The following is a 24,341-nucleotide window of genomic DNA, read 5'->3' as shown; positions in this document are numbered from 1 at the left end:
GGGAGAGAAGTAGTTGTGTTGACGAGTGAGCGACCCTGTGATTGGTGGATTGGAAGCCAGGCCGGCAGTTTAGCCTCAGATGTTGTCGTGGTTGGAGGTGGAGGTCGAGGCAGGATCACAGAGACGGTCTTCCTTCCAGGGGCTTCACGTCATGGTGGGTGACTAGTGGGTTCGTATAAGGTAACAATGGTCTGGGAAGGGAGTATGTGTGGATGTTATTCATGTATATCCGCATGTTTCTGGGCGTGACGTTATTGATATTTGTTGTTTGGTAATTTCCTAGTTGTATCAGCAAGTTATTCCCGTCGTTATATATTGATTCTGGTCTTGCTACGGATGACCAAAAAAAAATTAATTGCCGAATAAATTAGTGTAATGTATGCTTGGCGTCGGATCCCTCTGCCATGTAAAAGGCATTTGGGAATGCTGCATGAAGCCTTTGTCTAAGACCTAGGCTGTGTTTGGCAAAGCTTTGAGTTTGGAAATAAGTACAACTTAACGTTCTTGCTATTTTATTCGCACACTTGACGAGTTTACTTTCACGTATGGCAAAATCGAAGTTTTTAATTACCAGTTCCATTGGTTAATAAAGCAATTTATGCCTGAAAACGTGATTCTTTTGATAGGCTTTTGATGGTAATTTAAATTTGTGCCGGACAAGGGCCGTGCCGTTTGACAGTTGGGGTTAAGTTAGCGACAGCATAAATTAAGACATGATATACCGCAAATTAGGGCACTACGGGAACTTTAATATGGACTAGTTTGAAATATATTGACTAGTGAATGTTTCCACCATTGGGTAGGCAGGAACCTTATGTTAATTGGAATATTGCAGACTATAATATGGCGGATAGCGGGGCTGGCACTGATGCTGGTGGTCGGTGGTTATTTTACTAATGGCCAGACTGAAGCTGATGTGCCCTTGTACACAAACACCCCTTCGCCAGTCTTCCTCTCGTCACTACATCCATCACAGGTCGGTACCTACAGTACATGGTAAGGAGGCATCTATAACCCTCGTTACCCAAGTATTCGCGTAGGTGCTTGGAGACATTGTTTAAGATGGTGTCTTCCCCAAACCTGTAGTCATTGGAATATCTAGAATTTCTTGCGGTTGATCTGTGGAGATTCACTCTTTGCAGAAATTGAGCACAGAATTTGTTCTAATCATTTGAGTGAATGTCCCAGAATCCCCCATGCTAATGATTATGGATGACGATACTCTTCATAAGATAATTCTAAACTGCAGACAAATCACGGTACTAGCCTCGCACTTGAGGAATATTAAGAATTTAATATCTAGTTTAGCAAAGTTAAATTGTTAGGTTATATTGATAGGCTTGCGAATGGAAGAAATGGTACGCCTGAAGATAATGCCCCAAGGTTCTGTATTTGATGGATTTAAGCCATCCAAAAGGTGGCACGGGCATGAATAGCCCTTAAGGGTTTTGTACTAGAACGTCAGTAGTTTTCTAATTTGCGTGATAGAATACCCAGCACTGCCAAAGTCGACCCAGTATCTAGGTCTCTCCCATCCTCCCACCACCGATTTATCCACAATCTATTGTTCTCAACCAACTCCTTTCATCTCTGAAACTATTTTCAGGTGTATAATCTCAACCACTATAGGCAAATGATTGCTCTTGGAACTGCAGGCAATTAAGTACCTGCAACTTTACCATATATTCAACAATTTTACCGCTCTTAATATCCTCATAATGCGCCCAAAATTTGCCAGTGCAGGCTACTGATCACGTACCCCTGTACGACTCTCCATCCTATGTGATAGGAAATATCTTGGCTTAGCATAGCTAGCTCGATACACCATGTACTCTATTATACCCTGTGGTTACCTTGCGATGATTTCTGTGCTCAACGTCCCCGCGGCCCGGTCCCCTACCAGAGGTCGGACCGGCACTATATAGTCTTCAAGGGTAGCTGCGCAAATGTAGATGGATCTAAATGGTTAAAACAATACTGTGTACAAATAAATTAGTTAAACTAAGTTTTCACGTTAGCTAGGCTTCCTAAATCCCTAAACCAGCATAGGGGCAAGTCTCGACAGTAATAGAGAACACTAGAACGGTGACATATTTCATGGGAACAGATTTGTTAGTTTTCTTACCGCTAGTCTAGATGTGGAGTAGGTATATCTTGATGATTTCGGGGCTTTAGTGTCCCCGCGGCCCGGTCCTCGACCAGGCCTCCACCCCCAGGAAGCAGCCCGTGACAGCTGACTAACACCCAGGTACCTATTTTACTGCTAGGTAACAGGGGCATAGGATGAAAAACTTTGCCCATTGTTTCTCGCCGGCGCCCGGGATCGAACCCGGGACCACAGGATCACAAGTCCAGCGTGCTGTCCGCTCGGCCGACCGGCTGGTATAACCAGATTATCCACACAAAATGCTTTGTCTCGAACTTAAAAAAAATAAATAGGCGTAAAGATAAGTGGCTGGGTTGTTGCGTTAAAGAGTAGTGTGAAACTTTACCCTTCTTCCCCTTTCCCTCACAAAATCAAGACTTCGTAAGGGGGGGAGGGATCAATTTAGTGTGGTCTTGAGGCATCATATCGGACTAATTTCGCACAGCTTGACGTGGTGTTGGAGGAGAGGCTCTCCCGGTTGCGGGAGATGGTGGTGAACATCTACCAGGATGAACTGAAGCAGCATGAAGACACTCTGGAGAATGTGCACAGGGCGAGAAGAGGTACACCTGCTCCTCAGCTGCCTGGTGATCTTTGGCACTCCTACGTCTTCAACACCGGCGTCGGCAACAGGGAAGGTGGGTGGCTCTCGTGAGATTATCTTGATTTCGGGGCTTACCGTCCCCGCGGCCCGGTCCTCGACCAGGCCTCCTTTTGTTAAATCCCCTTTCCCCCTTCCCCCCCCCCCCCCAAGCAGCCGCCCGTAGCAGCTAACTCCCAGGTACCTATTTACTGCTAGGTAACAGGGGCATCAGGGTGAAAGAAACGTTGCCCATTTGTCTTCGCCTCCACTGGGGATCGAACCCGGAACCTCGGCACTAAAAATCCGAAGCGATGTCCACTCAGCTGTCAGACTGGGCTCCTTTTTAAAGATTTTTTTTTGTTTTGTTTTACACAGTTTGTCGGTAATTGACCGGCTAGATTTGTTTCCAGTACGTAAGTTGTTCAGCCGTGGATGAGTTTACCGATCCTGTGTGAAAGAATTGCCAAAATATTCATGGTTTTTCTCCACCGCCAACTTTGCTAAGTAGTTTTGGAAACTACTTCCAATCGGTATATTATACAAAAATGTTCAAAATAGCCAGTTGGCTGGGCTTTAAGGGCTGTAGCTCCAACTTTTCCATGCAGTTATTTTTTATATAACAAACTTGAAATTCTAGGTTATAGGGAAAAGGGAGAGATGGTAACTGTCGAAGATAATTAATCTTTCAAAGGAGTGTATCCGGACTCTGCAGGTAGCTGTTGTCATAACTTGAAGGAAATCTGATAATGGAATAATATAAATTCTGTAATTCGGTGCAATGGCATTAGTCGCGTTGATTTATTTTTTCACTCGCTAAAAGATTCTCTGATAATATAAATGAACTCGTAATCGAAGGTAGTTACTTGAAAATACTGACGTGCCTTGTCAAGGTGGTACTCGACGGACGTCAAGATGGCATTAAGATGGCAGTTGTTAAATCATGCTGAAGTGCAAAACACTTGGTTAAATTTAATTTCTTAGTACTAAGTGTTTCGTTCACTTCGGATGACTACAGAAGTTTTTTTTAATTGCATACAGTTCAAATCATGTACGTGGACATTATTTTAGAGGAAAAGCATTACATGGTAAATAAAAATATTTAATGTCTGAGGATTAACTCCAAATGGTGCTTAATCCTACCATTTAAAAAAACTTAAATATCATGTACCGAATAACTAAAAATAGGTTATAGGCTGTATGAATTGTAGCTCTTGGTTAGACGTACATTCTCGTCGTATTTTTAGACATTGAATATGTAATACAATAGATTTAAATAAGTTTGACACTCTTGAAAACTTGTTGGGCAATACCTCAGTTTAGTTTCTTTGTAGCATAAACCATCGAATTAACGAAAATCTAATTTTGTATGGTAATGGGTAAATTATAGGTAATAATTTATAGTTTGCCTTTAAAACTGGAAAACAACTTGTAGCTTTTTCGCAAATTGAAAGTTTTAAAACAATGACACGCTCAAATTTGTTCATAACGACGTAAAGTACTGCATAATTTTAAATGTGGCTAACTAGGCTTTGAAACCCAACCAAGTTTAGGGTGAGTAATGGCACACTTTTTCAGTGGTGGAAGTTGCGGGTGTGGAGAGCGTGGGTTACTTGGGCCCTGTGGATATTGTCAAAGTATTTCCTCTCAACTTGCCAGACTTTCCTGCCATCTATAAGGTAAATATATTAAGCCCTTGCAAGTGATGGGGAGACATAAGTAAATATTTTATATTGTCTTGCTTAAATTCCTCCAGAGTGGTAATGGACGAAGCTACGTGGAGGTGAATGGTTCGCTGGAGGCTGTGAAGGTTCTTAATAACTGGACACTAAGTTCTACAGGCTGTGACTGTGGTGATGGCTTCTCCATGGTGGGTTGACTTGATAGTTGGAACTTGTAATTAATGAATACATATTTAGGTTAGGACGGTATTTATTCATAAAGCTTTACTTGTCTCGGTACAAGTAAATATAACGTTTGCGTTATTCTATTAACGGTATTTGATATTTGTTTTAAAACTTTTTTAAACCCTGAAGCAAAGGGTGGTTCTCTTGTGGTCCAAAAGCCCAAGCCATAATCTGTTTGCTTACTAATACTATTTAGCCAGAATGGTTTGTGATTAGTTTGACATACTAAATTATAGAACTTTATGGCAACTTCTTGGTCGAATGTTTATCAAGTTAGTCAAAAAAAAAAAATCACATACGGCGCATATTGGTTTTAGTTAAAAGGCAAGGAAAGCCAAATTTGGGTCTTAGCCTAGTTCAGAACATGGCTATTAATTTAGGACTAAAATTGCTTGTATAGGCTTTGGGTAGTGCTTCAAATACTTATTACAATATTAGCATACAATTTTGGCTAATGTTAACTTTAGGATGTCACTTTTTAACGTTGTTGCTGAAACTATTAATGTGTTGGGTTTTCATGACTGTTCTCACGACCGTCTTCAATGAGAAGACGGGCTGAGGTTGGTAGATGAATTTTACTGTAACATTGACTCGGTTTACTAAACTGATGACCCCGTACAGGAGTGCGCGTGCTGTACAGCAGGCGGCTGCTTGTGTAAGAAGTCTGATGGTTACTCTGGTGATGTGTGTGTTGCCTGCGGCTCCCAGGCCACTCTATGCTCCACGAGTGAGTAGCTACGTACATTGTAATATGGCAGAGGAAAATTAGTACATTGTTTCACGCAATCATTGACTTCAGTGCAGCAACTAAGGCAGAGCAGTACAATAAAGTTAATGATTATATACTTGGCTGCTGTGTATAAAAATATAGTATTTAGTTACGCTGTGTTCTGAATAAATTAGACGTAAATAAACCATTTGTTTTTACAGGTGGAGGGGAGGTGACAGTGGAGGCAGCTACAGGATTCTACTACCACGTGCAACAAGGTGGCTTACAAAGGGTTGTAGTCATAGCACAGGGCGATACAATTACTTTCTACAAGGCTGTAAGTATTGATTTTTCCCTACTCTTGATAAGATTTTGCCAACATTATAAAGCAGGATCTTGGCACATAAGAATGTTAGTTTGTTCTTTACCTTTATCCTTCTTGAAAACTACAAAATATTGTAGGACTAAAGAATGTACAGTGTTCTTATACATGTATAGGAACAATTAAATAGGATTCTGCTAGTAGCATTCTTTAACTTTAGTTTCTGTAATCTTGTGGCAACATGCTGTTAATAAAATCTATACAAATTACCTAATTTAACAAGTTAAATAGGCAGAGATAGCAACTTGTGTATTGAAATTGGTGAATCAATGTAACTGAACAAAATGGCTGTACTTCATACAGGAGAAGCAGCAGCTGCACGAGTTGAGCAGCCTAAGTATAGGGCAGGCGATAACTCACTTGGGGTATGGGGAGACTTTCGCTGACCACGACGGAACTGTCATGAAGACGCTCTTCCTCATCATATTCAGTGCTGGCCAGAGAGTTCAGCAGTTCTACAAGATTACTGTTGGCACGGTTTCTCCTGCCTTTGCTGTTGGGTAAGTGACAGCCTCGTAGTGTCGTCACTGTAGGGTGGGGTTAGGGTGAACTTGTCAATTTGTCCTTGCATGTGGATAAAAAAATCTCATGGATTTCGTTGTTGCCTCACAGCATAGCGCGAGAGTGGCACGCAGAAGGCTCGGCCATGAAGGTGATGCAGAGTGGTGGCAGAGTTGTTGTGACGGTCCACCGGCATCCTGATCTCCAAATCTACGAACTTAAGGTAATATGTCTAATAGTTTCGTTGCAAAAATCCACGTCGTAACGGAAAAGCAGAAAGTGTACGTGGTCACGTTATTCCTAAAAATTCCACTTTTTCAGTGATGGTTATCTAGGTTAGACTTGTGGTATAATTTTTTTGAAAGGGGTTTATCTAGTCTTGACTTTTCCCCATACTGTATTACTTTGAACACTGGTAGGCATGTGCCACAAGTAATGGTTGGAGAGTTTGTAAAAAAATGTGTAGAACACAGAATTAAAACTTAGTTACCAACACCTCGATCAGGAGACAAAACCAATAGAGAACAATCAATGTTTTGCATCTTGGTCATACCAGCTTGAATCACTTGTTCTACACAAATTCATGCTTGGAACAGGTATTCTTGATCGGCAACCGTGCATCATTTAGTTACCAGTAGTCCCAGACAAATCTATAGTTTCCCTTGCACGTCAACTTCCCTGTTTAGTTCATACCACTTGATCATTAACTATATCTTGTCTTTTACCATCACTCTGCCTGCTGTAAAATTTTATGCTTCCCGCCTATTCCACAGTTGACCACAGGGCTAGAGGGGGGCGGGGGGGTACTACTCTACTATAAACTTGACATTCGAACCGTGCTTACCTGTTTCTTGCATCTAAAATTTTCACCTATTTATTGCAAATACTGTAATTGCAAAAATAACCTAATTTAGGCTCTAGATAAAATTAAATAATGTACATTGTGTTAAAGTTGAAGATTCTAAACACTATTTGTCCATGGGGGTAGGCTGCTGCACGGACGAACCAAGTAAGAGGTTGATCCTCTACTAGAATTAGAAAGCGTGTAGGCACTAACAAACCTTAGTACCGCTCTACCTGCATGTTGTTAGTCACACTTCAGTTGGTCAAAAGTTCATTTGTCATTAAATTGGAATAAAATTGAATGGCTTAAGCTAGGGGGGGAAATATCTGCATAACGACTTGGGCATTTTGGTGTGCAATTCACGGAGGGGTGAAGCTTTCGATCAGTGCGGTAAGCGTTGCTTAAATTTCAGGGAAGTTGCTTAGTTTAATAACTGAATAGCTGTAAGGAAGAGAGGGTCAATCTCTTGACTAGGACTGTGTAAAATTAGAGTCATAGTAAGTTACGGTATCGCTTGTTAAATAGCCATATGCTTTAATCTTAAGCGGCAAAATTAATTGGTTACAAAAGTGTGTAAATTTGTTGTAAATAATGGAATTTCCAAACTGGAGTTACTTCCTGCAATACAAATCTCAAATCGGATATTTGAGCTGACGGCACTAGTCTTGTAGTGACCACTTATGCTCTGGTCAAGGCGGGATTAATAGGATTTACCTACTATTATGGTACGGTAATACCAGGGTGTAGTTCATCAGTCCCTTTTTATATTGGGAACATTACGTGGCAATCTGGATGTGTTAAGTTACGAAAAGCTGTTTTGTAGTGTTGTCAAATGTGTGTGGTAATGTGTGGAAGGGAAGGGGTGGGGGGGGGGGGGGAGAGACTCCTTACTTTGTAGTCTCTCTAATTAGCTGGATTACCCAAAAAGTAGTATGGGAAGCTTGTTAGTGGATTAGATTCCTCAATGTGGAGGCAGACTTGACAAATATATTGTAGTCAATTCTAAAAGTCTGATGCCAACGTGTACTGGAAGCTGTATATGAATATCTTACATAATTACGCGTTTCCATAGATTAATTGAAACTATTCAATAAATGTTTTAAATTTTAATTAGGTTCAGTATCATAGATGAAGCAGATGGCTGCATTTTCTGTTTTGTGTGGAAAAAATATTGCATCCCTAGAGCTAACGACTGGGGGAAAAAATGTTGCATGGTTTGTTGCTTAAAAAAAGGGGAAAAAATGAATGGGAAATGAAAACCGGCCAACAAATGTTTAGGTTCAGAATTCTCTACAAATTGGGGGGAAAAAACAGCCTCCTCCTCGTGGATATTTTAACCCACCCCTGTGTATTGTAAAATCTTTCCAAATAAGGAACTTAATCTTTAAGACAGTGGATTGGTGTACAACCCACCCACTTAAAATAAAAAAATATGTACATTTTTAACGGATCTTGTGCACACCAAATACCGAACTTTCATTATGTGAAACAACATTTTTTGATAACTGCAGTATAATTTATTTTAAAGTAACCAGGTTTTTTCCCACGTTAACTTGCCTCATAACTCGTAAAGATGGAAATTTTTTGACATTTTCCCTTTGCATTACTACCTATTCTGGCCCATCCACACTACATAGCATTGGTCACAATCCTTCACAATTTCTCTTGCCATGGCAGGAAGACTTCTGGATGAGGTTCCAGCTGCAGAAGGTTCAGACGCTCTCTTCTCCCTTAAGTTCATGGGCCATGTTCAGCACAGGCTTCGAGAACTACCTGGTGATGGTCTCTACTGATCAACTGACAATTTACATCCAAAATGGTGCAGAGTACGAGATCATGCACGTTTTGTCGACGCACATAGGTTTGGCGAGCTTCGATGGCATCTTGGCAATGAACGTAAGTACTGTCGTAAATGGCCCAAAGTTGTGATGGCGGCTCAAGACTGATTTGTAATAGGACTTATCATTTCAGATGAAATCGTGCAGAGGGGAAGTGGTTCTCATCGCCGGCCATGGAAAGGACTTTTTGGGCTTGGTCTTTGACCCAGTCTCTGCCACGCCACAATTCAAAGTGGTGGGTATCTTAAACTTTTAAAGTAAAATTTATGCCGAAAAGCTGTAACGAGGTTTTTATCGAAATATTTAATTTCAGGCGGTTCAGGGTAGCCTAAGCGTGATGGTGACGGACTGGGGTCGAGGATTTGCTTACACTGATGCAATCACTGGTCTGGCCAAGGTAAGTAGGGATTTGTTGTTCCCATTACTTAGTCTGCTGGTAAATTATATTTTATTATGAACTTGGTCGATCTACCACATGTTTTGAATTTTTATTCCTGTAGGATTTGAGCTCGTGGCAGTATGAACCACCTTGTGCAAGCATTTTTTCCCAAATCTATTAAAATCGCCAGCAATAGGGGTTTTAATTACACCAGTTGCTTTACTTCAGACTTGACATATTCTAAGCAGATTGTGCAACAAAAGTTTAAGGAATTCCATCCTGGCTATTTTTACTTTTTGCAGCACATTTACACTAAATATACTAACCTTAACAGTGGACAATAGCCAGTTAGGTTTGGGTTCCATAGGCTAACTGACTTTTCCCTGATGCAATTAACCACTAACTCATAGGTAACAAGTTTACTTCACGGGTAAACAGGCGCATCAGGTGTAGAAACTTTCCTAATATCTTAGTCTTGCCGTGAATATAATCGGAGAACATTAGAATGTGAACACTTTTAGAATAGTTTAGCGTGTTCATCACTTGGAGAAATTGCCTTTCTTGTTGGGTTAAATACATAAACCTATGTATTTTGCTGTTCAAATTGAGGCCTATACAGAATTTTGCTACTTCTCAAACTTTAGGGGTCGCAATGGGTTCCTCTTCCTTATTCTTTCCTGTATAGAGTACTCTATAAACAGTTCTTCCCACTATTGACACGTGCCTCTTGTTAAATTGTTAACATTTGGTTAACAATTGGTTTTAGACACCCTTTTCCAGCTTTTAACAATTTGCTCCTGTAACTTCTCAAGTTGAATGGGAATTTAATTCACTCCTTTTCCTAGACGCTCATGTTAACAGCAATTTCATTTTACTGCAAACCTATATGGGTGTATGTACATTAGCTTTTCCAACTATTCACCTTCTGCCAAGTGCTCTAGTCTTTCTCTGGGTCTTGCTTATTAATGAGTTTCTTGAAAATGAAATCTCTCCTTGGTTACCCCATAAATGTTATAACTACTTTAAGTAAAGGCATTTTTATCCTAAATCAGTTTCTACCCCTAGTAATGAGCTGTGACTTGCCTTCTAATTTGAACTGAAATCTCGCCAAATACCCTTCGTCCTCTGGAAAAATCTTAAGAATTACACTTCTTAGTAATCTGGATGACATTGCTCCTATTTTCAATGCACCCGGAGTATATTATTTACTGTTCTTGTCTTCTGCATTAATTTGGTGAAACTAGTCGTACACTGACAAGACTTGATCACAATTATTAAGACTGCAGATAAATAATGCTGTTTTGTCACTGTAGGGAGACTAATTATCCTATCGATTGGTGTTCTAAAATCTTACCTGCCTCTAGTTTTCAGAGACTCAGTCCTGTCGAATAGACTGATACCCAATGTCCCACATGAACCGTAATCCTGGCTGTTTCAGTTGACTTCCCTTTTACACTGTATTATTAAATGCTCTAACCCTAAACAAACTTGGTCTGCCTTGATTTTACCCACTAGAGAACATTTCTTTAGTTACTCTTCGCCATTTTAGCTTCTTGCAGGTTTATTTTAAAAATTTTGACATGCCCTTTCCTAGTTATGTTCCTTCCCTCTCTTGTGAACCTTCCTTGATTTTACCAGATCATCGTGGCGCTTCTTGGTCAAATTTTTTATTTTCAATTGTCCTCTCTTCTCTATCATCCTTTATTCTCTCCAGTTGTCTTGCCATTTCACGACTTGATGTAATTTTCGTTTTTCTTTTAAAGAAGTTTCGGCCCGTCCAGGACGGGCCGAAACGTCGTAACTGTTTATTTTTCAGTTGTGATTAGATATAAACTCGTCAGCCACGTTGTAAATCATATTCTGCTACAGTAAGGTTTACACCTATAAAATATTTTACCATTGCACCTGTAGCCTGCTCCCCCGCTCCTTGTTTTCTTGTATACATTGAATAACTGTCAAATCTGACACGGTCACATAATTGGCAAACCGGTCGAGAGTTAATTCATCTTCACTGTACTTTGTGTACTCTAGCATCAACAAAACTTGAAACCTCCATTTAGTCTTCTTTTCAAGTTTGAAAGCACAGCTAATAGCCTCGTTTATTATATAAATGTGTATATGGCATGAACGCCTTTAGCGTTGCGCTTTCTCTGTACGCTAATATCAGTGTTTACCTAAACACACATTCGTCCACGACGGGCCTAATGCTGTTTAACTTAATTTTCGTTCCCTGCACTGCAGATTGATACATTCACTTGGCACGTTGCTTAACATTTATTAGTTTAAGACTTTATGGAATGTTTACAATACTTTTTCCAGGTGGTGTTGCCAACGACCAACGGCGCGGCCATGTTCGTTGTGAAGGCCCGCCTGGTAGATGTGAAGGACCCGGTGGCTACAGAGACCAGTGGTCTCTCCCAGCTCGTGGAGGGTATAAAGGTTCGTAAGTCTTGCACAAAGACCCAAGAAAAGTCTTGTCCCTGCTGTTGGACACCGTGGGTTCAGGCTTTGGACAATTATAAACAGTTTACTGGTTATTTGTTGATTGGAGATTTAAATGTGGGGAGGGTTCAAACGCCTTTAATGTGAATTATTAAAAATTTTGAAACTAAATTCTCCAGAATCTGGTACTAGTCTGCATTTCCTAGTGCTATTAGGCATTGGTGGTAGGAATAATTTTTTGTGGGGGAGGGGGTTGTTAGGTTAAATTAGCCCTGGCTGCTTGCACAAGTGATGCTATTTAATTTATTAATGGTTAACCTCTGCTCTAAGATAAAGGCCTGATATTAATGCCCTACTTAAGTAGCATAAATGTAGTGATTTTATAAAAAGATATGTGCTAGAAGTGACTGTCCCATTAATTTCTTTAAACAAACTCTTAATATTCTGTTAATTTTAAGTTGTAAAATTGCAAACTAATTATAGTTTTTTACCTCCTAGAAAGAGTACAATCGTCAAAAGGATATAATGACTGCTGCAGAGAGAAGGCTATATTATAGCGTCGATTCAAATACTGATGTCCATGCAAATATTTCAATCACCGAGGGAATCTTTGTCAACAAGGTCAGTCTTTAAATATGGTAAGAGATGATGCTCTTAACTTGTGAAAACTGTAGATGGCTGCTTCACTGTCAAATGAGTAACTCGGCCAAGTATTGTAATGTACGCCTTCCATTTCCAGACATAAAATGTTGAAGTGTGTGATGTCGGGACCATTGTTGCTTGTAGATTGACGTTCAATCACACTAGGAAAGGGGCTGGACACCCTTCCCTTTGTCCTATCACAAATTATCCTTTCAAAATGCAATGTAGTACTTTTCTTTTGAATAAACATTATCTGCTAAAGACCAAGTTGGGTACTGGTTTGCCCAACAGTGATAGGTAGGAGTACGCTCTTGATTTCCGTATTCCTTCTTTCCCTCAGACGCTGACTACGGAGACTCTGGAGGCGGAGAACTTGGTGTTCCCAGGGAGTGTTCTGGCTGGAGGCGTCTCTCTCCACCAGTACCTGACATTCGTCGCTCAGCTTAGCACCCCAGACACGGTGCTAGATACACTACTCAACCAAATAACTTATATCGAGTCCGCACTTGATGGTAAGCTGTTCCTAAAGTGTACTTAGTGGTAATGAAAATGCTTTTTAATTTTAGTTGGGCAAATATTACTTGGCACATTAACTCTTGAGCAATAGCTCTAATTTTCGAGGCTTGGTGTTTAAATTTTTAATTCCAGTAAACCTCTTACTGTATTCACGATTACTACAACAGTGAGTGGTGTACCCCTCCAGATGCTGTCCCTGCCTCTGGCACTAGTAGGACCATTGGAGGCCTCAAGACAGTGGTGGCACCACACTTGCATATCTCCACCCTGCTTGCAAACTCTGCCACACTTGGCCAAGTGCTAGATGCTACAGGGGCAAGGTTTTCTTTGAACGAGACGTTGTCTTCCCTTGTTATGTAAGTATAGTATAAGATGAATGTCGTCAAAAAAAATCCAAACTTCTACTCTTGTAATATAATTTTTTTAACAGACGTAACACTGACCTGAAAATCGGAGGCAAAAAAACCTTCACGAAGGGATTAGTCATCGGCCAATTGTATACAAATCTTCTGGACGACATTCCTGTGGGTGACCTGGTGACCACAACTGGCCACCAGTTCATAGAGGGTGCAGTCTTCGTCCACGGCGTTGTGGCCGAAGACATTCACATGCTGGAAGGCGGCACTGTAGGTGGCGTGAAGCTCTCGGAAGCAGTGTTGCTGCATGCACCTGCAACCCTCGGTCAGTGGTGCCAGACGCTTTGACCGATCTTGAAGTCTAATATTTCCATGCCTCGTAATGTCGCGCTGAAGATAAACTTAAAAGTTTTGCTTTGTTCCAGGTCATGTGTCTTCGAATAACCTTGAAGTGGAAGGAAACCTGGAAGTGATGTCCGGTGTGATAAGTGGTGTTAACATAAATTACCTCTACCACAATGCCCTGCAGTTGTCTGGTGGGGAACTTGCCGGTTCCTTAGGCTTTGCCGGCAACGTTTTGATTGATAACTTTGAAGCGCCGACGATGATGGGAATAGACATGGTGGCTCTGATGTCCAACACGGTATTCAGAGATGAAGATGCTGTAATATCGGGCAAACTGATAGTCTCTCAGTCAGTGGTTATGGAAAAGGATCTTCAGGCAGGAGATATCAATTCTAAACCTTTTCCTGGCAATTATCCTTTAAAAACTAGTAAGAGTGCTTTAGCATTTAGTAACCAGAAACATTTTGCTAGTATTGTAATTGATAAGATAAATTTTGGTAGCAAAGGCATGGTGGATGGTATTGATCCTCGTAGGTTTGTGACGCTGTCTTCCAGCCAGGAAATCACCGGCAAAAAGGTGTTTGCTAAAGGTGTAGACATAAGGGGAAACTTGACAATCAGCACTAAAATTGTTGGAGGCGTAAATTTGGACACTATATTTGCTACCCAAGGAAATGGATCATTGCCTGGAAATTGGGATTTTAATGTGTTGTTCAAGAAACCAGTGAGAATGCCAGGCATAGTGTATGGAGGCAGCCTGAATAACATGAGTTTGTCTACTGTTGCTGCCGACCTCGTGTACGTCACCCAAGACTCCGTAAAGTTGTCTGGAAGTCAAACTTTCCTCAATGGCTTGACGGTTTCTGATGTACAGTTCCTCAACACTCTGAATGGAGAGAACATCTCGTCTCTCCTGACAACTGACGCTGAAGAAATAAGTAGCACCATGACCTTCCAGAATGACTTGACGTTTAACGAACTGGTAGTAAACCTTGTTGATGGCGTAGATTTGACAGTACTCTTAAACACCGCACTATATCTAAACAAATCGGATCAGGTAGTGACTGGCAAGAAGGTCTTCGCAAATGGCCTCTCAGCTGGTTCCCTTTATGCTAAAGGTAAAGTGAAAGGTGTAGACTTCCAAAACGTAGTGACCAAGACTGGGGCTCAGACGTTCCTTGTACCGCAGACTTTCTCCAGTGCGAAATTCTCTTCTATAGTAGCACACGTGATAAAAATGTCTGATGGTTTTAAAATAAATGGCGTAGACATCTCTCTCCTAGCGGAGAGGAGAGTAACGTTAAGAGAAGCTGTTAATATAACTGCACCGCTGCGTGTTGATGGACCAGTCACCGTTATGGGCACATTGTTTGCAGACTACATCAATGGTTATAATGTAAGAGACCTAAAGACCAGTTTAGTTACTGATCGTTTCGATTCTACGATAGACGGTCCGGTGACGTTTGATTCGCTGGTAGTTGAAGGGTCGGTAATGACCAAGGGGCGTGTAGGTGCTAATGGCCTGAGTATTAGTGCAATCGCTGCAGCTGCTGCCGAATTAGCGGCCAACAATGTATTCTCTGGTAATGTGACGTTCAGCAGCATGGACCTGCGTGGTGACGTAGGCGTGGAGGGACTTGTGGCGGGGGTCGACCTTAATCTTCTCCAGTATGACGCAGTCTACACTGACCAACAAGACCTTCAGGTTATAACGGGTGAGTGAAACAGATTTCTAATTAAACAAAAATTAGTGTGATTAGTTAAATGCTTATAAGTCTTTGCTTTCCAGGCACGAAGATATTTGAGTCTGGCTTCACCGTAAAGGGTAACATGAACACAAATACGACCAATGGTGTGGACTTGTCAACAAGACTCTTCACCCTGCACACTGACCAAGTCATCACGGCACCTTACTCATTTACGAATGTAGTTGCTGAGAAGAATGTGTATTTGCAAGGTTACTTCAACAACATTGATCTGAAACGCTTGGCTTCCGGAGCGCTGACTTCTGATGATAAATTTGCTACAGGTATGATGGCTGTGCCAAATAGGTTACTTTTCATAATGATTTACAGTTTTCCCCCCATTTATCTACTTCATATTCACTTCCTCCTCTCAATGTTTTGCTCATGTTATATGTTCTGGTTTCAGGTAATATACAGTTTACAAATAGCGTTATGGTGAAACATTTACAAATACTAAAGTCGCTGAATGGCGTGGATGTCCAGGCACGGTTAGATGATGCAGTAAGACTGCAGGAGACGAAAGTGGCCATCACAGGCTTGAAGACCTTCATGGTGAACACCAGGCTAAAGAGCTTACAAGTAGAGTATCTAAACTCTGTTAACCTCGATGCCTTCTTGGCAAGAGTTGTGAGCAGGAACACGGCACGCAACATGTCTGGGTCTGTGACTGTGCGCGGGACAGTCTCTGCTCCATGGGTTGTGGCTCAACGTCTCTCGGTCACTGTAAGTACTACTGCTTTATTAAGTTTTGTTGCCTTTTATTTTTGAATGTTTAGGGTTTTGGATTGACATTTTAAATACTTTGCAGGGAACCATTGGAGGGGTAGACTACAAGAGGCTAAAGGCTAGCGTTGTGTACCTCTCGAGGGATCAAAAAGTTAATTCAGAGCTGGTAAGTTATTGTGTGTTCTTGTAGGGTTGTAATGGTTTAATTTACCACGCTCGACAGTGTCTAAAAGATATAAATATGTAGTTAAGTATGGTAACTGTAGATGGCGGTATAGTATGGGTAAAGCTGCTTTTGTTACGTAATTACTTCAATTTTGACTGGTGTAAATTAGCTTGGCCACAAGATCGGTAGTGAATCTGTAAATGTTGATTTTTCTTAATTTGTCCGTATGGCAAGATATAAAATTGACTTTAACGCTACTTATGTGTCTGAAATTGGGGTTCTTAAAACTGCATTAAAAGATTAACATTCAAATTGCATAAAGGTTAATTTGTCATGCTAATTTTAAAGGTTAAATATTACAAAGTTCAGAAGTGTTTGAATTCATAGTCTCTAATGAAAGGGCTAAGGTGGCTAGACTCCTTAATCATTTACTGACACTGTTAAAGATCTTGGTTGCCATGCCAATTTTTCTTCAGAAACCTGCTTTTACGAAGTGAAAATAGTTTTAATAATTCATCTGAATGCGCAAGAAGTGCCCATGCATAATATAATGGGTATTTAAGTTGGCATGTACTAGTTTATGAAGATTTTGGCAACTTTAGTTTGATCCTTGTACAGTAACATTTTGATCTTTGTCAGTTTAAGCGGCACAGTTTTATCCATTTGATTGCAAGGACATGTAAGGGGTTAAACTGACAAATAACTTGTAATACCCCTTTCGCTCTAATTTTTTTTTTTTTTTTTTTCGCCGTGATGTTTTCGAAGTACCATTATTTCCAGGTATTTGTGAACGGTATATCTGTAGTAGGGAACTTGGAGGCAGTGTTGCTGAACTCCTACAACGTGGCCCAAGAGTACCTGACCACAAGCACAGACCAAAACATGAAGTTCTCTGCCACCTTTGGTAACATAAGGACCACGTACATCAGTGTGGCAGGGAAGGTCAATTCTTTCAATCTTACTAGGGAGGAGGCTAATACAATGCTGGTAAGTTTCTTCACACTGTAAAATGCAATAGTTGTGTAGCATCTCGAATATGGAAACACGCTGCTAGATTATATTGGCGTCTAGTAAAGTGACATTTGTACAAGAGTATACAATAGGAAGGTGTGGCTAGTTTTCGGCCCCTCTACACTCACTCCTCCATACTTTTGGTGTATCCTTGCTCATCCAGTGGTACTAGATGATACATTTATGGAGTAATTAAGACTAAAGTAATTTTAACGGACAAAATGGTTCGCAGTGTTGATGTCTCTGGCACACCAAATGGTTTTGCCCAGTCAGAGGTATAAATATATTTGTCCCGTGTTCATGAATTCTTGGTAAATAATTTTGCTTTAAATGGAAAGCTGAGGGGAGGGGCAGCCTCGAGTTAGGCTGGGAGTGTGCAAAAAGATGTTTGAGAAGGCTCGTGGTATATAGTTATTTGGTGCATTCTTTTGATAATTACCTTACCTTCGTGGTACAGTTAGTCATACTGCTGTCTCGTCCTAATCTTGTAATAGTATTTGCAATATGTTGGCTTTCTAGTTCTTGGCTAAATGCTACACACTTAATGCCTACGATGAGGTTACCTTTGTATGATTTCAGGGCTTGACGTCACCTGTTCCCGACCAGGCATCCTTTAACGTAATAACTTTAACATAATTAGACCAGGCCTAAAACATGATTAAATTGCTATATACCCGTTTAGGTTTATGATTCGTTTAAATTCTGGCTGAAATGGTTACAAATTTAGTTTGGTGTTTGCAATGCGTTTTCTGTACTTTAGTATAGCGTGCTAGCTATACTGTTAGACACGGAAATATATGTACTGTACTTTTCAAGTGAACCTCTCAAATTATAAATGTAACCACTTCAGAATGAAGGTTTTGATCAGATAACAAGACGGAACCTCAGCAAGGTTTGAGACTATTTCTTTAATTGTTAATGTTTGAATATGGCTTGTCAGAGCGTGGGCGGCCAGACAGTGACTGGAGCGATGACTGTCTCTGGGACGCTGGTGGTGGCCGGCAACCTGCAGGTCGGTGGGCGTATTGGGCGCCAGGTGGCAGTAAAGCTGGCTGATCAAGCGATCCTCTTGGACAGAAACACTGTAATATCAGGTAGTTAACCATGACATCTTGGGAGTCTATCCAGCAGTGATTGTTAAATATGGTTCTAAATTCCCTTCCCTCGGCAGGCGGTGTGAAGTTTACGTCCCTTCTGACGACAGAGAACCTGACTAGCACCACGGAAGTGATCAACTATGTCTACCTGCCGGATCTGTACAAGAACGCTTGGTATGTCGATACGCCCTTGACTGTTGATGCTCGCTTCATCTTCAATTCTCACATTACCATGAAGGTAAAGGTTTTAGTTTGATCTACTGTGTAATCTCTCCTATAGAATTGGGGTAGCAGCTCATTGCTGTGTATACCTAAGCTTGTTAATAGAAGTGGATTAAAATATTTAGTAAAATTTCTCTAAAACAGGAAGGTCTAGTGTCCCTTGGCCCTGTAGATGAACTGGACGTGGCTCGGGCATATAAAGAAAGCACAACTGCCTTGGCGATGTTCCACAACATTACGGAAGAATTCAAGGTTTGTAATTTAAATTGTGTGGCAACCCGTTCTCGCACTTTTAGTTGATATTGACTTATTAAATAAGTATAATAGGTTAAGTAATAATTGTAATTGCGAAGCAATAAGATGCTTATCTTAACATACTAAGAAGGTTAGGTAAGGTCGGTATTTTCTATGAAGCTTTTAAAGGTAAATTAAAATATTCACAATAATTAGTCACATATGCACGTATTAAATAAGTCAATATTGACTAAAAGTGCGAGAACGGTTGTGGATGGGGGGGGGGGGGTTTAAGGACGATCTTGGAACACTCCTTTAAAGTATGTGGTACATTGCGTGTAGTGACTTCACGACACTAGTTCCTTCAGCTTGTAGAGGGTATTGCCAAAAGAATCCCCCCCTTCCCTGTAGGCATTTTAATTACAGTTTTTAGAAGCTTAATTCTTTTCATCGGATAGATCACTAAAATGTTTGATATTTATTTTAACTTTGGTTAATGGCTACTGCAGACCACATACAGTTGTTCGTTTAGGAGTATCTTATCTTGAGGTTATCTTGATTTCGGGGCTTTTTAGTGTCCCCGCGGCCCGGTCCTCGACCAGGCCTCCACTCCCAGGAAGCAGCCCGTGACAGCTGACTAACACCCAGGTACCTATTTTACTGCTAGGTAACAGGGGCATAGGGTGAAAAACTCTGCCCATTGTTTCTTGCCGGCGCCTGGGATCGAACCCAGGACCATAGGATCACAAATCCAGCGTGCTGTCCGCTCGGCCGACCGGCTCCCTCGGTCCGACCGAGTAGGCGCCGGTTTTAAGATACTTTAAAGTGATAACATAAATGTTTAAGATGCACTTCTAAAGATATTTGGGATTACGAACTGTAACGGTATTACCTCTAAATATGGCAGATTGTAACGAATCCGTAATTCTTTGCCACTTGAACCTCTGATGTTTGATAGTAAATAACTTGTCTGCTACAGTTTGTAGACATGGTAAAAATTGTAAATGTTGGCTCCAAAATATTATTTTTAGTGCAAGAGATTTATTACTGAATCTCCAACGTGCAATGTCTGTAAACTGTAGGTTTGTAGGGAGTGAAACTTTGCTGACCATTGGCTAGCAACTTGCCACCCCCGCACCCCTCCGAATAGAAAGGTAAAACAAATCTTTACGTTCAGAATCGTGCGTAAATTACCTCCTTATGGCATTTCCTGGGTTGTGTACTCTCCTGAGGTAGACCCACGCCCATCTGCTCCATATACATGGTTGTAAATACTGTTACCTGGTGCACGGCCTTAATCTTGACAATGTAAAATTGCTAAATACGTACGTTATTATACACTACTCGTATAGTTTTACTTAATGTGAAAAATTCGTATCATCTGGGACCGAATTAATGTGCTTCGAAGTATGTAAAAATGGATTTTGTCGCCTGAAGTCTGTTACCTAGCAGTAAAATAGGTACCTGGGTGTTGGTCAGCTGTCACGGGCTGCTTCCTGGGGGTGGAGGCCTGGCCGAGGACCGGGCCGCGGGGACACTATAAAGCCCCGAAATCATCTCAAGATAGTAATTAAAATCTTTACATCTACACATTTACTAAATGTATTTCTCGCATTTATTTTCAGACCAAATACACGAAGCTGTGTGAACCCATAGCTTCCCTGTACAAGGGTCTACAGAACTCCCCTTATGAAGCAGATTACTTCACACATCTGTATGACCAGGAAATACCTCAACTGCGTCGCTCTTCAATTTCTTTTACTGTAAGCATTTTCATTATTAGCGTTAATACTGACGAATTATTAGACCGTATTGCTGATTTGCAACAAATTAAATATATTACCTCGTGCAGGCTTGGGAAACTACCTACTTGATAGTGAGCTACGAAGGTGAGTGTTACTCGGACGTGTTCGTGTGGGAGTCGCAAACGGACTCGTTCGTGAGGTACCAAAGGCTGGATGGTGGCCAAGGTAACGACTGGCAGCTACTGCAGGTGCAGGAGAAGGTCAGTTTTGCGGTAGTCGTTAATGATGGATCTAAGATGGTTTATACATAATCTTGTATTACAATATAATTCTTTTGATAGGTGTATTTGGTAATGGCGGCGTCGTCTACAGCCAATTCGTGTAATAACAGAAATTCTACGGTATGGATTGTCACTAAATCTGATTTTGTGGTAAGACTTTCTTTTATTTGGTGTATTATATGGTGTAGTTATCCCCTAAATCTTGGCATGGCAAATGTTAAATAAACTTAAGATTTACTGACTTTATTAATATTAAGGCATCTAATGCCAACTGTATAGGCCTCTAGTAATTATCCTAAACGTTTATATTTAGATTTTCATAGACTAAAAGAATACCGACGCTCGGTTATGGTTTATAGTTATGGAAAGATAAGGTGGCCAGGGCATCTGTCAGTATTGCACTGATAGTGTGACCTGTTGGGGAGGAGGGGGGGTCGAGAGCTGTAGCAATAACATGCGAGGCATAAAACGTGTTAAAGGCTTAGATTTGGTTGGAGAAGTGGTGTTTGTGTGAATATTAGGTCTTGAAGTCTTGCAAAACGGTTCATTTTGCAACATAGTTTCTTTTAAAAGGAAGATTTTATTTGGTAGCGAAATATTTACTAGCTTCTAAAGCCTTTAAGAATGCAATAAAGCTAGTTTTCAGGGAGGAAGCAAAGGAATAAGATTGACTTTTTGCAACTTATCACCAGGTGTTGCAAGTGTTAGCAGAAGGTGAGCACTTGTCGAGTGAGGAGTTTCCTACCGGACCTCTCCTGCATGTACACGGACTCTACTCTACTACAACCTACACGTACCTGCCGCTGAATAGCACCTGGGAACAATTGAAGACTTCTCCCCCTGCAGGTTAGTTTTTATGTTCTCCAGCTCTCGAAACCCCGTCCTAGGTATTGGAGTATCAATGTTAAATAAATTGTTTTCCTGGTCTGCAGAATAAATCGTGAAGATAGAAAATTTTAAATTTCTTGTAGGCCTAAATTGCAATGCTTGGTTGTTATGTGATGTAAAATGGTAACGCGTAGAAAGATTGCTTTAAAGTTTAAGCATCGTTGAATGGGGAAAATTACATTTTACATGGCATAAATTTCCTTTAGGCATATGAGTGTTTGGAAATTTTTTAAAATTTCTGCAAAGCAAATTTAAGTGACTGAAAAGAGGTACATTTTCATGCATGGACTATTTAATGTGTTAGTTTGCTGTAATTTGTAAAATACATGTTGTGAAGCATTTTTTTTCTCTACCTTAAATATTAAAATCGGGCTTATTGGAATTGACGAAGCTTTAAAAAGTTTGATATTGCATGTGCCACTGCAGATACTGGGGTGTCGGTGTTGCGTAGTGAGGGGGTCGTGGTATACTGGACCAGCCGGGGCAGCACTGGCCGTGTGTTCGTCAATGGGGAGCTCTCTACCACCCTCCACCTGCCCCTCTCGACCATCCACCAGGCCCGCTTCTACGTCAGGGACAACACCCTTCTTCTCTTCCTCGTAGTCTCAACGCGTACATTTAAAGAGCCTATACACACGCTGAAGGTTATAAAAAATTTACCAGATATCAACATTTGGCAAAGTGTAAAATCATGTACTTGTGTACACTGTCGCCTCCTTAATGGCTAAACATAACCTTCCTATGTCTGCAGGTATACAACGTTAAGGATGAGAAGGTAGTGTGTGTGGCTGTCCAAGTCCTGACCACACCTGGGGAGCTGACGGTGTTCTTCGCAGGTAATGCTGCCTCGGGCTCTATAGTCTTAGTCGTCACGCAAGACAAACTCTGTCCTTTAGTCTTCACATTAACTGGTAAGATTTTTAACGAGTTGTATAACTAGAAATCACATTGGTCTTTTCTGATATCTAGGTGTAATTCTTTCCACCTTGGTGCCTTGATTTGATTTTGATGGGGTTATCCGGTCACGGAGCTATTGTCAGGATGTGCAGAACCTCCTGCCCATGGTGATGTAAAGGCCTCCAAATATTAATTTTCCACCTTTTCAACGTCCCACTGGGGAGGTCTCGTACCACCGCCCTAGTCGGCCATATCTACCAGTATCTGGTGATTTCGTACATAATGGTAACCCAGAATATCCTAGTACTGCTAGATCTATTTTTAAATTAGTTTAGGACAAACTTCTAATTGCTTTGTGAAGATTTTCTGGCTTGTACCGACGTATCACTTCGGAAAAAAATCTCTTCCCGATGTAATTACACGCAACATGTGCTTGGATTTTGCTGCAAAGTAATTTAAAATTCCCTTACTGGCTCCCCCTCTCGATAAAATTATCTACAGAAATAATCTATCGCCAGGATATGTAGTCTTCCCAGCTTGGTGTGTTTTCATACTTTATTCCCAAAGCTCTGCATTAAAAGGGGGGGGGGTGAATTACAATTCGTCCTCGATACAATCTACTGTAACGTCACTATTGTGTAATTTATAGTCTGTTAAATTTTGTACTGCATCCGGCCGGTTGTTAAATATCAAAGTAGATTAATTTTGTATTCAAATGTATCTTCATTTATCCCCCCCCCTTTTCTCTTTTAAAGATTACATATTTTAAGATTTTTGTGTATAATAACAAAAGCCAACCTGTTTCACACTTTCAGGCGAGGTGCTAAAGCTTTGGACAGAACTGAGCGTCCCGAGAGTATCGTGGGTACAGCACTTCAGGATCCCCGCTAAAAGGTTCCCGGGCGTGATGGACCAGTACCTCTTGCTGGGCCGCAACACCAACACCAACACCACCACCACCACCACCACCACTGTAAAAGTCTATCACCTGGTGATGAAAGGTGTGGCTGTGCCGGAAAGCAACCTGACCTGCACGTTTTGATCTCCACATTCCACGACGTCTTGGTCTAAGAATATTTGGGCTGACGTAAAATTATTTTAATATTTAAGATTAAATAAATGCCAAAGACTGTAAAGATTGAAGTGTGGAGGTAGCCTATAAAAAAAAAACTCAAAGCAGGTGGTAGTTTTTTTTTTCATCCCTGTTAATCTGAATTAAAAAGTCTTAAGTTTGGATTAATTTCCAAACTCGGTTTACTGTATAGCTTGAGTGAACATACTGTGCAGATTTAAAGTATCCTTAACCTTGAAGCACTTGATACAATCGAAGGTTTAAATTGGCAATGTATGTTTACTAAAGTTTGCCATGAAATTGCATTGAGAAATGTGTAGCGCTTCAAAGAAAATTAAAAACTTTAAAGCTAAACTCATGTAAATAATAGTTGCACGAGGCTATTTTGAAATGTCGGTCTATACCGATTGTCTTGGTGACTCAGATACTTTTGATATCGTTCGCCTTGTGCGTTTTTGTTCTCGTAACGGCATACTTGGTGATATTTAGCGCCCTCTGATTATTCTGCACATTTGATGGTGCTACATAGCCTTACCGGTTTGGTGCCTTCTTTTGATAATTACTTACTTTATACCGATTGGCGACATAACTGTTAAAGATCGATTAAGTAGTAATACCAATTAGTCTTCATGTTAAGATACTACATTCAGCCAAAGTGCCGGATTAAGGT

General features: G+C 40.8%; 1 protein-coding gene across 2 annotated transcripts; it reads left to right on the top strand.

The window, feature by feature from the left end:
• On the top strand, window positions 1-23,778 carry LOC123771472 (uncharacterized). 2 transcript variants are annotated; one of them, XM_045764025.2, is made up of 32 exons: window positions 1-154; window positions 836-976; window positions 2,592-2,784; window positions 4,305-4,405; window positions 4,483-4,596; window positions 5,255-5,360; window positions 5,564-5,679; window positions 6,028-6,224; window positions 6,337-6,448; window positions 8,747-8,965; window positions 9,041-9,142; window positions 9,221-9,304; window positions 11,606-11,725; window positions 12,227-12,349; window positions 12,711-12,882; window positions 13,074-13,242; window positions 13,317-13,567; window positions 13,668-15,302; window positions 15,377-15,616; window positions 15,739-16,055; window positions 16,141-16,224; window positions 17,005-17,211; window positions 18,176-18,329; window positions 18,407-18,570; window positions 18,699-18,806; window positions 20,414-20,551; window positions 20,641-20,793; window positions 20,875-20,964; window positions 21,507-21,660; window positions 22,129-22,346; window positions 22,454-22,613; window positions 23,415-23,778. In XM_045764025.2, exons 1-32 carry the CDS (start codon window positions 80-82, stop codon window positions 23,639-23,641), a joined length of 6,444 nt encoding a protein of 2,147 aa, XP_045619981.2. In that variant the 5' UTR covers window positions 1-79; the 3' UTR covers window positions 23,642-23,778. The 2 variants fall into 2 exon arrangements, with proteins under 2 accessions (XP_045619981.2, XP_069169828.1); XM_069313727.1 differs by having other exon boundaries at window positions 9,026-9,142.
• The last annotated feature ends 563 nt before the right edge of the window (window positions 23,779-24,341 follow it).

This window comes from Procambarus clarkii, chromosome 76 (genome assembly GCF_040958095.1).
Source record: "Procambarus clarkii isolate CNS0578487 chromosome 76, FALCON_Pclarkii_2.0, whole genome shotgun sequence".
Classification (NCBI taxonomy): domain Eukaryota; kingdom Metazoa; phylum Arthropoda; class Malacostraca; order Decapoda; family Cambaridae; genus Procambarus; species Procambarus clarkii.
The sequence above is the reverse complement of the archived record's forward strand: the minus strand, read 5'-3'. Positions and strand labels throughout refer to the sequence as shown.